The 13,613-nt window shown below is 43.9% G+C and overlaps 1 protein-coding gene across 2 annotated transcripts in view; it reads right to left on the bottom strand.

The window, feature by feature from the left end:
• Positions 1-293: 293 nt before the first annotated feature.
• kcnh1a (potassium voltage-gated channel, subfamily H (eag-related), member 1a) overlaps positions 294-13,613 on the bottom strand; it is a 520,535-nt gene continuing 507,215 nt past the window's right edge. For both annotated transcript variants that reach the window (XM_072509739.1, XM_072509749.1), the window contains one exon: positions 294-5,135. In XM_072509739.1, coding sequence (XP_072365840.1) covers positions 4,290-5,135 — 846 coding nt within the window. In that variant the 3' untranslated portion in view covers positions 294-4,289. The remainder of the gene's footprint in view (positions 5,136-13,613) is intronic.

The following is a 13,613-nucleotide window of genomic DNA, read 5'->3' as shown; positions in this document are numbered from 1 at the left end:
TTCAGTAGCTTTGAGCTGTGTCCTTGCAACTACTCAAAAATTGTCAAACAAAGCTTGCTGTGAAAGGATTTCTAACTCCTTCAGAATATGTTCTTATTGTAATTTTTTTTGAATTTAAGAAAGATTCCGAAGGTGTATCCTTTATATTTTGCTCTGATGAAATGAATAACATAAGGATCATGCCATACAATATATACATTGTTTCAAAACTGTAGGAAGGAATGTGACAGGTGGACTATCTAATATGCAGACAATCAATACTTCATTGATTTATACGCGAACACCAAGAGCTTAAATATGTATAAAATATTCTTTATTGTTATAAATAAAGTTTACATATCTTTACAAATCAAATAATTTGTGCTTCATGTTTCTTTTGTTACAGGAATATATTAATATATATGATGTGCATAAATTATATTTAATTGATTTTCGGTACATGTTGCAAAACTGGTACATATGCCACTACTGGCAGCTTTTCTTGCTGACCACAAAAATAGTTCCTAAATTGTTCATTACTTTTGCCATGCTCACAAGAGTATGTGCATAATTACATTAGTGATGAAAGTAAAGTAGTAGACTGGAACCAATATTGTAGGTTATCTGGTGCTTCATTGATTTGGGAAGAAAATAAGTGAAGCACATACCCACTGTGCCCTAATCTCAATGCAGTTTGCAGGTTCATGCAAAAAAACTACAATTAACTCATTCAAAACAGGTACTTCTTGTATATCAGAATTTTCTCCAGTCACTTTTAACAATGACAAGAACCTGGTTTTGTATTTAAATCTATGTTTTCCCCAAAGTTCGGAAGGTTTGAATCTTTAAGATAAAGACTTATCCTACTCCACAACTTGTAACTACTGTACACAGTATTAAACTGCGTCTGTGATTTTAATTCAAACACCTAATAGATCAAATTCCTTTACGTGTATCTGGCCATCCTGTGTTGCTGATCCAAATTTCTGTAAAATATTGCTCAGCTACTGCGTCATCATTGCTAATGGAGTACATAGCAAGATCAATGCACAATTAGAAAAGTCTTATCAATTAATTTCACTGACTAGTTTTAAGAAAATGTGTCCATTTATGATTCTTTAGGTATCACAGCTTTGATGCATGATTTCAGCTGTGCGAAATAATTTGACCCGAACTGTAAAAAATACACATTAGTAATAATTTAAAACTTATTAAAAAAATTAAAGCATCTTTTCTATGTACCTCTTATGACCACATTCATTGCGTGGTACCATCTGCCAATTCATCCTAGATTGATGAACAAAGGCGACTGTAGAAAAATTACATGGAAATAATTGTAAGTGTTTAACAAAGTCTTTAGAATTATTTAGTTTACTAGCTAATGACAATGGATTAAACCACTCATTTTAACTGAGTAATGTAAACATCATTCCCTATTAAAGACTGAGTTCTAGGATCCTGGCCTACACAGTCGTTCAGTCTTCGACTCATTCACAATAATTGTCAACTGTGGGTGCCCAAGAAACAATGTCAATTTGGGCAAACAGCTTTGGACAATGGTAGAAACTTTTACATCATTAAACCATTCAAAATGTAGTGAAAGGCCAAACTGAAACTAGAATTTATATTGTTACTTATAACAATAAGAAAACCAGAAAAGCTTACAGTTACAAATTTCTCTTGTTCCCATTCTTTTTAAAGCAAATTTGCTCTGAATGGAAGTATGTTACAAAGGGCTTATTAAAATTTTCCCTTTGAGCACTTAAATCAATAGATGCTCCATTGGTCTTGAACTGTATAAGAGTCGCTTCTGCCTGTACATCGCAAACTGGCACTTAGTATGTTGCGGTAGATCCTTTGGATTAGAAAAGTCTATATTATGCTGCCACTGAGCGATTTCTCCAAAGCTGTTCTTTTAACATTTTGGCTCTTGAAGCAGTTGCTGTTTGCATTCACATTTAGGGTGGAAGAAGATACTTACCCAATTTCATTGTTATCTTACATGACCAATAGAATCATGCAGAGTAAAGAAAATACTCAAATCCTATGGCCCTTTTTCCCAAGGATATATATGCAGCCACTTTTTAAGCATCTATTATTCCTGTATGTTGTTTGAGTTTTGATTCTGAGAGAACTGTGCCATGACTTAGCTACTGGCATTTGCACTATTGAAAGAATGCCAAACTTGTCAGTGATATCCAATTCTTGTGAATAAATTGAAATCTGTCTCTTTTAGCTTAACAATGGATTTGTAGACAAATAGAAAAAAATGTGATCGTGGGCCTAAATCCGTTATGGAAGCTAAATCTCCCGAGCAGCCAAAACAGGATTTGCACCGGCAAGATCTCAGTTTGAGATCTTTCCTGCACCCCCCTTGCTGGTGGCATAATCAGAACCTGATTTCCATAAATTTTAATAAATTAAGATACCTACTGGCCTTGACACCATAAACGTCCGCCCACGCCTTATCCTCCCATGCACCATGCGTGATGCCATGCCTATTGGGGGGAGTGGGGTTCTGCCCTGATGCTGGTGAGGGAGCGATGTGGCGGGTCATGGTGGGGAGGTGTCCCGACGCTTGATGCGGGGGGGCAGGGGGGTGAACCCTGATGTTCATGGTGGGGGGTGTGGGGCTTAAAATTAACATTGAGATTGGGGGGGTGTTTTAACCCCGGCATTGCCTGTGTGTTTAAGCCCCACTTCTGCAGCTGACCGGGTGATCTCCCCCAGCACTCTGAAATTGCACATTTAATCAGGCGAGAAAAGGCGCCTGTGAAGCCGGCGAGTTTCAGACAGCTTTTCTCACCTGATCCAGCACTCTGTGCAATTTTGAGAAAATTCCACCTGGATGTAATTAGAAAAAGGGAGTCTGATTTGGCAACGTAAAATTAAAATGTTGGCCTACAAATTCCAGTCTTCTTGGGTTCAGTATGAAATTGGTTTGTGTTCCAAGTAATTGCAGCACATCTACTAGGGAGGGCGAAATCATCCGTGAGTCCCACTCCTGACCATTATTCAGTCACAGCTGCATGGCACTCAAGTGAAGACAAACCGGACTCAGTTTTGATGCTCCCATAAGTAAAAGATTGTTGATACTGACTGTTTTCAGTCACACATGAAGAACAGTTGCTTAGGGCAAGATACTGGAGGATATGCAGCACTATGGAACCATGCACACCATAATTTGGTGGCTTCAGGACGGGATGGAGCATTATTTAAGAATCAGTTGAGGTGTAAGAAGACTACAGGCAGAAGCAGCAGGACAGCAAACATGACTCAGCCATTGTATGTTCAAAAACTGCAATCAATTTTCACATAACATTTCAGTTCAAAAAGCTTTAAAAAAACTGTTTGATTTGTTTTGCTTAGACAGTTTCGAATCACAGAATCCCTATGTACAAGAAGCAATAGGATGATCCACATTCTGTTAAAAGTTGCAAAGGAGAATGATCAATGTTTGCCTTTGGCTGTTATTTTCCTCCAATTAAAAAAAAAAATCAAAAGTACATTTCTGTAAAACAAAATGAGCTACATAGAGCATGAAGAGGCATTATGTATGCTCTGTGTATAATATAAAAAAATAAAGCGAAATAAATGGCGAATTTAAAGAAATACAGAACAGGTCTTAAAAAAATTCCTAAGAGTTCCTTTGGTTACATAAGTGAAATTGAGAAGCTCTGCAGACATTACGCTAAAAATAAGGATTGCTGCATTTTTCAAATTAGTTTCCAACAGAAGTCAGGCATTTGTCTCCATGAACTGACATAATAACCCAGCGTGCAAAGGTATTTGTAGATTGACTGGGCGTTAATAATTTTATTTCCTTGGGCAGCATGATGGCGCAGTGGTTAGCACTGCTGCCTCACAGTGTTAAGGACCCGGGCTCGATCCCGGCCCTGGGTCACTGTCCCTGTGGAATTTGCACATTCTCCCCGTGTCTGTGTGGGTTTCACCCCCACAACACAAAGATGTGCAGGGTAGGTGAATTGACCACGCTAAATTGCCCCTTAATTGGAAAAAAAATAATTGGGTACTCTAAATTTATTTTTTTAAATAATTTAATTTCCTTTAAACTGTCTGATCAAAATATGTAACACAGCAAATCAGTAGAAACAAAAGGAGCGTTCTTTAGTCTTCATTCCATGAGTGAGGCATATATATATGGGATGCCTCCTAGAAAGTTAAAATAAGCATGATTATTCCCTATCATTTCAGCACTCTGGACAGCTCATCTTCAAATTAGATGATGTTTAACAAAAGACACCTGAATTTTACCATTAAAGATTTCTGTTGCCTAAAACCTGGTTCAGCTAGAACTGTTGGTCTTCCTTATCAGATTCTGGGGTTGTTGGCCTTGATATTTCAAATATTTCCTCCGGCGAATTTGTGGATCTTGCATTTAATATTCTCAGTATTTCTGAAAGTTGTTTTTCAATATTGGTGATCTTGTTATTCAGGGACTTTATGTCCTGTTTCAGCTCATTTTTTACTTCCAATATGGTTGCTTGAAGGGTTTGTTCAGGAATTGGATAAAAAGTGTGCTTTGCCTCCGTCTGCACGGGGCTTCGGTCCTGAGGGCTCCGTGTTTCCCCTGCGTTGTCTAATCGCAGATCACTCTTTGTGATGCCACTGTCACATGAATCTGTTTTTCTCAAAGACATCTCCTCGTGTGTTTTAGTTCTTTCTGGTAAAGTTTCCATGGATTCTGCCTTTGACACTTTATTCCAGTCTTCTGCTTTAGAAGCAGAATCTTTAAATTTTGACCAGCCCTTTCGTTTGCTGGACTCTCCAGACTGCCGAGCGGCTGCAAATTGCTCAGATGTTGGAGCTTGCAGTTTGGCCTGGTCAGATGTATCTGACATTGAGGCTCTAATCACTTGTGAAGGGATTGGAGTTGCAGGACTTTCAGTTACCGTCACTACACTTGTTGTTGCTGCAGCATCTATGACATGACCATCAAACTGTGCAGTGCCTTTCTCGATATCATCAACATCCTTCGTTCTTTCTGCTGCTATACGAGCCTCCTTCTGCTGCCTAAATCTTTGAAAAAGTCTGCGCACAGGATGGTCAGGAGGCAGGTTTAATGGCGCCTCATTCTTTCTCCTCATTCTTTCCTCTTCTTCACGCTTCACATCACTGATCTTCCTGAACACAATCTACATGAATGGAAAATCATATATTAATGTTTCAGTTATAATGTGCTACATGTTACAGCTCTTCCTTCACATTGTCAATGTTTGAAGGTGCATCAATGTAGCCAAACAATTATAAAGAATGTTATTTTACTTCTGTTGACTTACACTAAAAACATTGATATAACGTCACAACATCATGGCACTTTAGTGTGATGCGATTGTGACCCATAACTCTTGCCGATGGCAGCTACAAAACAGCACTGAACTTTTTAAAAGCTGGTCGTCACTTTGGTTTAGAGTATTATTGATTTCTTGTGTTGATCTAAAACTAATGAGATTCTCAACTGTTCCCAAATAAAAATGCTGCTTTAAAGGAGAAAATGTTAAAAGGTAACATTGTAATTCACATGCAATCAAATATGTTGAACTATGGTTCAAGGCTATACCAAGTTATTGACTGAAGTATTAAAATGTCTCAATCTATTTTCAAAAGATTACTTTACAGTCTGGGTAATAATTGTAAACAATTGTTCCAGAATTCACTAAGCATGTTATGATAATTAATTGAAGAATAAATAGTCTTTGATTTAACACATGAGCTAAAAAAATTTAAAATCAAGACATTTAAAAGTTTTAGATGTACTCTAAGAACAGTTAATGATTGTATATTTTAAAAATAGTATGACCCTGAGATTCTGTTTTCATATGAATCTACTGATCAAAAGTTAGTTAGTAATCACTGCATAGATTTTTTTAGTAACTTTATACACTAAATAGTACAAGTCTAATAGGATGCAGGACAGAAAGGCAGAAAGGCTTAGGGTTTGCATAAATGTTTTGACGGTGACAGGTCAAATTGATAAAGCTATTAAAAAAGCTTATAGGACCCTTTGACATCGCTGCTTCCCACTCTAGATATTAGGGTGAACATATCATAGAATTTACAGTGCAGAAGGAGGCCATTCGGCCCATCGAGTCTGCACCGGCTCTTGGAAAGAGTACCCTACCCAAGGTCAACACCTCCGCCCGATCCCCATAATCCAGTAGCCCCACCCAACACTAAGGGCAATTCTGGACACTAAGGGCAATTAATCATGGCCAATCCACTTAACCTGCACATCTTTGGACTGTGGGAGGAAACCGGAGCACCCGGAGGAAACCCACACACACACGGGGAGGATGTGCAGACTCCGCACAGACAGTGACCCAAGCCAGAATCGAACCTGGGACCCTGGAGCTGTGAAGCAATTGTGCTATCCACAAGGCTACCGTGCTGCCCTATCAATATAATCACTTTTCAAACTCTTCATATTAAATTAACTTGACACATACATGCGAACAAGGAGCAAGAGTAGGCTGTTCAGCTGCTTGAGCCTGCTCAGGTATTTTATAAGATCATGGCTGATCTGATACTAACCTCAAATCTGCATTCTGTCTACTCCTGATAGCCGATCAACCCCTTGCTCATCAAGAATGTATCCATGTCTGCCTTAAAAATCTTAAAAATATTCAAAGGCTTTGCTTCCGCCACCTTTTCAGGAAGAGAGTTCCAAAGACTCAACCTTCTGAGGAAACAATTTTGCCTCATCTCCATATTAAATGAGCGCCGACTTTATGTTTAAACAGTGACCCCTAGTTCTAGATTCTCCCACAAGAGGAAACATCGGGCGAAATTCTCCGGAAACGGCGCGATGTCCGCCGACCGGCGCCCAAAACGGCGCCAATCAGACGGGCATCGCGCCGCCCCAAAGGTGCGGAATGCTCCGCATCTTTGGGGGCTGAGCCCCAACATTGAGGGGCTAGGCCGACGCCGGAGGAATTTCCGCCCGCCAGCTGGCGGAAACGTACTTTGTTGCCCCGCCAGCTAGCGCGGAAATGACATCTCCGGGCGGCGCATGCGCGGGAGCGTCAGCGGCCACTGACAGTTTCCCACACATGCGCAGTGAAGGGAGTCTCTTCCACCTCCGCCATGGTGGAGACCGTGGCGGAGGCGGAAGGGAAAGAGTGCCCCCACGGCACAGGCCCGCCCGCGGATCGGTGGGCCCCGATCGCGGGCCAGGCCACCGTGGGGGCACCCCCCCGGGGTCAGATCGCCCCGCGCCCCCCCCCCCCCCCCCCAGGACCCCGGAGACCCCCCACGCCGCCTTGTCCCACCGGTAAGGTAGGTGATTTAATTTACGCCGGCGGGACAGGCAATTTATCGGCGGGACTTCAGCCCATCCGGGCCGGAGAATCGAACGGGGGAGCCCGCCAACCGGCGCGGCGCAATTCCCACCCCCGCCAAATATCCGGTGCCGGAGACTTCGGCAACCGGCGGGGGCGGGATTCACGCCAGCCCCCGGCGATTCTCCGACCCGGCGGGGGGGGGGGTCGGAGAATGTCGCCTATCCTCTCCACATCCACCTTGACAAAACCCCACAGGATCTTGTATGTTCTAATCAAATCACCTCTTACTCTTCTAAACTCCAGCGGATACAAGCCTAGCCTGTCTAACCTTTTCCCATAAGACATAAAGTAGTCACACACAATACACATATGTATAGGCCATGTGACTTCAACATCATATACAAACAAATGCATCAAACATGGGCAAAAGAGCTGAACACCTTAGGTGAGAGTGATTGCCCTTGACGTCAAGACAGCATTTGACTGAGTATGGCATCAAGGAACCCAAGGAAAACTGGAGTTAATGGGAATCTTGAGAAAGTTCTTCGCTGGTTGGAGTCATACCCAGCAGACAGGAAGATGGTCGTGGTTGTTGAATGTCAATAATCTCAGTTCCAGTTCTTCAGCGTAGTGTTCTAGGCCTAACCATCTTCATAAATAGAACATAGAACATAGAACAATACAGCGCAGTACAGGCCCTTCGGCCCACGATGTTGCACCGAAACAAAAGCCATCTAACCTACACTATGCCATTATCATCCATATGTTTATCTAATAAACTTTTAAATACCCTCAATGTTGGCGAGTTCACTACTGTAGCAGGTAGGGCATTCCACGGCCTCACTACTCTTTGCGTAAAGAACCTACCTCTGACCTCTGTCCTATATCTATTACCCCTCAGTTTAAAGTTATGTCCCCTCGTGCCAGCCATATCCATCCGCGGGAGAAGACTCTCACTGTCCACCCTATCCAACCCCCTGATCATTTTGTATGCCTCTATTAAGTCTCCTCTTAACCTTCTTCTCTCCAACGAAAACAACCTCAAGTCCATCAGCCTTTCCTCATAAGATTTTCCCTCCATACCAGGCAACATCCTGGTAAATCTCCTCTGCACCCGCTCCAAAGCCTCCACGTCCTTCCTATAATGCGGTGACCAGAACTGTACGCAATACTCCAAATGCGGCCGTACCAGAGTTCTGTACAGCTGCAACATGACCTCCCGACTCCGGAACTCAATCCCTCTACCAATAAAGGCCAACACTCCATAGGCCTTCTTCACAACCCTATCAACCTGGGTGGCAACTTTCAGGGATCTATGTACATGGACGCCTAGATCCCTCTGCTCATCCACACTTTCAAGAACTTTACCATTAGCCAAATATTCCGCATTCCTGTTATTCCTTCCAAAGTGAATCACCTCACACTTCTCTACATTAAACTCCATTTACCACCTCTCAGCCCAGCTCTGCAGCTTATCTATATCCCTCTGTAACCTGCTACATCCTTCCACACTATCGACAACACCACCGACTTTAGTATCGTCTGCAAATTTACTCACCCACCCTTCTGCGCCTTCCTCTAGGTCATTGATAAAAATGACAAACAGCAACGGCCCCAGAACAGATCCTTGTGGTACTCCACTTGTGACTCCTCCTTTCATCATAAGGTCAGAAGTGGGGATGGTGACAGAACAATGTTCAACAGTATTTGTGCCTCCTCAGATACTGAATCAGTCCATGTCCAATTGCAGCAAGGCCTGAACTCTATCCAGACTTGGGCTGACAAGTGGCAAGTAACATTTGCAAGTGCCAGGCCATAACCATCTCCAACAAGAGAGAATCTAACCATGGCCCCATGACATTCAACGACATTACCATTACTGAACAGTCATTGGCAGGAAAAGGAAATTGACTGGCTATATAAATACTGGGGCTACAAGAGAAGGTCAGAGGCTAGGAATCTTGTGGTGAGTAACTCATCTCCTGACTCCCCAAAGCCTGTCCACCATCTACAAGGCACAAGTCAAGTGATGATGGAATACTCTCCACTTGCCTGGAAAAGCGTAGCTCCAATAACACTCAAAGAAACTTGACACTATTCTGGACAAAGAAGCCCACTTGATTGGCACCCCGCCACTAAAATTTACTCCCTCTACCACCGGCGCACAGTGGCAGCAGTATGTACCATCGACAAGATGCACTGTAGGAACCCACCAAAGCTCCCTAGACAGCACTTTCCAAACACACGGCCTCTACCATATGGAAGGAGCAGGGCAGGAGACACAGGGTAACACCACCACCTGTAAGTTCTACTTCAAGCCACTCACCATCCTGATTTGGAACTTCATCGCCATTCCTTCACTGTCACTGGGTCAAAATCCTGGCACTCCCTCCCTAACAGCACTTTGGGTATACCTGCAGCACAGGGACTGCAGCGGTTCATGAACACAGCTCACCACCACCTTCTCAAGGCAACTAGGGATGGGCAATAAATACTGGTCCAGCTACAGACACCCACATCCCATGAATGAATTATTATACCTTCAATGTGGATCCAAAACTATCAAATCTATTAACCATCTTTAAATTATAAACAAATTCACATCATCCAATCATTACAGATGCTAGATCCACAGAATCCTAACAGTGCAGAAGGAAGCCATTTGGCCCATCCAGTCTGCATCGACCCTCCAAAAGAGCACTCAACGTAGGCCCACTCCCTGTCCTTTTCCCATAACCTCACGCATTAACCATGGCCAATCCACTTAACCGGCACATCTTTGGACTGTGGGAGGAAACCAGAGAATGTGAAGGAAATCCATGCAGACACAATGAGAACATGCAAATTCCCAAGACCGGACTCGCTGTGAGGCAGCAGTGATAACCACTGTGCCACACTACACATACACAGGTCAAATTCCTTAAGCTTCACTATCTGTTGTGTCCATCTGACTTTCCTCATCAGGACAGCTATGTTCAGGTATAAAACACGTCTCACCAGCAAGAAAGAAAACATTCACAGCCTCTGAGAAGTGTGAATCATACTGTTCCTTAAGTGAGAGCGACTCTACATTATGGATTTACCACATTACAAGATGGAAACCAGTAAATCCATTTACCTTCCTGCCATTATGTCTTTCTATCTCGTATTCATCTTTCGCTGGCTATCAGGATCCTATTAACCCTTTACCAGCCTAAGTACCTAATACCTTATATTTACCTCAGTCGCCTAACTTGTCCATCTTACATGTACCAAGATCCTTGGATTTATGAAAAGAGGTATAAGCTAGGGTCGTGATCCTGATGCTATTTCTGTATGGATAACCAAATGGTGACCAGGGAGTGTCTTTGACATCTAATTAAGACGGCCTATGGGCTTTCATATCGGGAGGACCAATAGAATATCTTGCAGCAGTAACATATCGGCAGCCCCATGATTTGAGGTGGGAGCTGCCACAGTATGGGTGTTCAGATATTGGCCGCTGCGTCTGTGGGGTTGCTACCCACAGTGTTTAAGCACAATGTCCAGGCATCACGATTTGATTGGGATGCCAGGCAATAACTCCCCCATTTTACATGGCCCACACACCCACGGGGATCCATTTGGGTTGTGTGAAGTGCTCACTTAACCACGATTGCCAATTCCCTATTAGCAATAGCCTTCAGCCATGGGGCTAGAGGTCTCCACGGTCAATGGGAGTTATGGGTAGTCAGTTGGGCAGGACCACACGATCCAGGGGTTGACATAGTGGAACTGCAGGTGCTGAGACACCTATCTCCCCCTCCGCCCCTCTCCCCAACCGATGGTGGCCCATGCTGACTGAGGCAGGCCCCCCGGGGATCCCCCACCCACTCTGAGCACCGGGGCAGCGAGCCCAATGCCCCCTGGCTCATTGCCTGGCTACTCACCTCCTCAGGTCCCAGCAGCAACCCTTCCGCTAGCGTCAGGTTTTTTAAAAAGTGTACTAATCGGCGCCCGTGTGACCACTTGTTGAGGAGGCTGTCAAATCACGGAGGTCGTTAGATAGAAGGTTGCTCCCGTTAATTGTATGGAGATTTGGGCTTAAGTGGTGATTATTGGTTTCTCGCCACGCTAAGGTGGGAACCTGACTTCGCCAATGGGAGCGGGCCGGTTAGATCGGCACCTGCACGGTTCTCGATTTTGCCCTCTGCCATGATTTAATGGCCTCACACGCTCTCGCTTAAGCCCAACTTGGCCATTAAATCACGCCCACAGTTTCCAGATGCAACAGAGTTGGTAACCAGAAGACAAGGATTGAAGGTAACTGTTTTACACAGCGAGTTATTATGATGTGGAATGTATTGCCTGGAAGATTAGTGAAAGCAGATTTCTGAGTAAGTTTCAGACTGGAATGAAATAAAAAATTAAAGAAGGATAACATTGCAGAGAAATGAAACTAATTGGATAAACCTGTCAAAGAGCTAGCATAGGCATGATGGACCAAATGGCCTCTTTATCTGTTGTATCATTCTATGATTCTAAGATACACATTTTAAAGAACTGAAATTGCAGTATTCAGCTAAAGACAAACCTTTCTTGGTTTCTGTTAGTAAATTATCATTTGCTCTGCTTTACTCAAAATGCTCAGCTAATAAAGTGACAACACCATCAAATCAGTTAATTTACTTCCTTAGAACATCGGGCAAGAACCATTCATTTTGAGATGCATCAGGCACAATTTTGTATGACTAAACTGTAGTTTAAGCCGCAATTAAACTTTTCCAGTGCCTGCAGCTGACAGCAGACATTGGCAAGGTACATATTTAAACTTACCCCACTCCTACAAGCTTTCTATGACTAATAAGGAATGTGAGAGTTTGACCCAGGCTTCTCTTCCTGTGGTACTCTGGTAATTAAAGCACCATGTAAAAGTGACAAATGTTTAAAATGTAAATTTCAGTTCTTGTGATCGACCATTAGCACCACAAAAGTATCAGTACACTTAGAACTACAATACAGCACAGAAACGACTATGTTGCACTGTCAGACTAGATGGAAGAAGCAGATTCAAGCCACTGGCACATCAATTAGCCATTCAGAGCTCCAAAACCCAAGCGTAACTTTAGAAATGGCAATGATGTCTGCATGTGATGCATGATAGTGTAGGCATTATCAAGTTGACATTAATGATGGGGGCTTGGCTGAGTGGGCTTCATTGCTTGAAATTTTACAATTCAGATTTAAGCATTAGTCATTTGAAGGGTGCCATAAATACAAAATTAATTCCTCTCACTATGTCCCATTCGAAATGTATCCAATCTTATTCCCTGAATGGAATAGTTCGTAAACAATTATTCAATTGCAAAATGTTATAAAGTCCGTTCTCAACAGTTAATAAAATGTTGACTCGAAAAATAAGCGTCTATGCAAGACAAAAAATAACTGTTTCCTAAACTCTTTTCATATTTTCTTGCCACATAAAGACAAAAAAAAAATCAAAAATAAATCAATCTCACACAAAGAGCACTAGCTGTTACTTCTGATATTTGTAAATGTCAGCAGAACTTAATTGCTAGATCATTAACTTTCACAGTGTCAGTCACAGAATCAATGCATGTCTAGCTGTAAAGCACAAGGCCCGGGATTCTCCGAACCTGCACCGGGTCGGAGAATCCCCAGGGGGACGCGAGAATCGCGCCCCGCCGCCGGCTTCCCGATTCTCCCCCGACGATTCTCAGGCGCCCGCGGGATTCCCGCCGCGCCGGTCGGGGACCATTGAAAGCGTCCCACCCCCGGCTATTTTCTGGGCCCCGATGGGCCTACGTGTTCGGCCGAGCCCCGCTGGTGTGGGTTACTCAGGTCCCACACAGCGAAACCTGGAAGGTGAGTCTGCGGGGGCCGTGCTGGAGGGGGGTGTGGTATCCGACCCTGGGAGGGGGCCCGCGATCGGGGCCTACCGATCGGCGGGCGGGCTGGTTCCGTGGGGGCCTATGTTTCTCTGCGCCGGGCCCCTGTAGGGCTCCGCCATATTGCCCGGGGCCAGCGAGGAGTCGGGAACCCATGCACATGCACGGAATCACACTGGCCGTTCCACGCATGCGTGGAAATACGCCGGCCGTAGCTCACACGCGCGAACTCGAGCCGGCCGTTCCGCGCCGGCTGGAGCTGTGGGGACCACTCCCGCGCCGACCTAGCCCCCTAGGAAGGGGAGCATTCCCCATTATCGGGGACCGTTGACGCCGGAGTGGTTGGCGCCGCTTTTCATGCCGGCGTGGGGACATAGCCCCATTATTGGAGAATTCCGCCCAACATCTTTCAAGTTGTTGGAAGAAAATGTGTTCTTGGTGGATCCATTAACCTGATAAACACTCA

The sequence above is a fragment of the Scyliorhinus torazame genome, chromosome 1, assembly GCF_047496885.1.
Source record: "Scyliorhinus torazame isolate Kashiwa2021f chromosome 1, sScyTor2.1, whole genome shotgun sequence".
NCBI lineage: Eukaryota > Metazoa > Chordata > Chondrichthyes > Carcharhiniformes > Scyliorhinidae > Scyliorhinus > Scyliorhinus torazame.
This window is presented reverse-complemented; position numbering and strand designations above follow the sequence as displayed.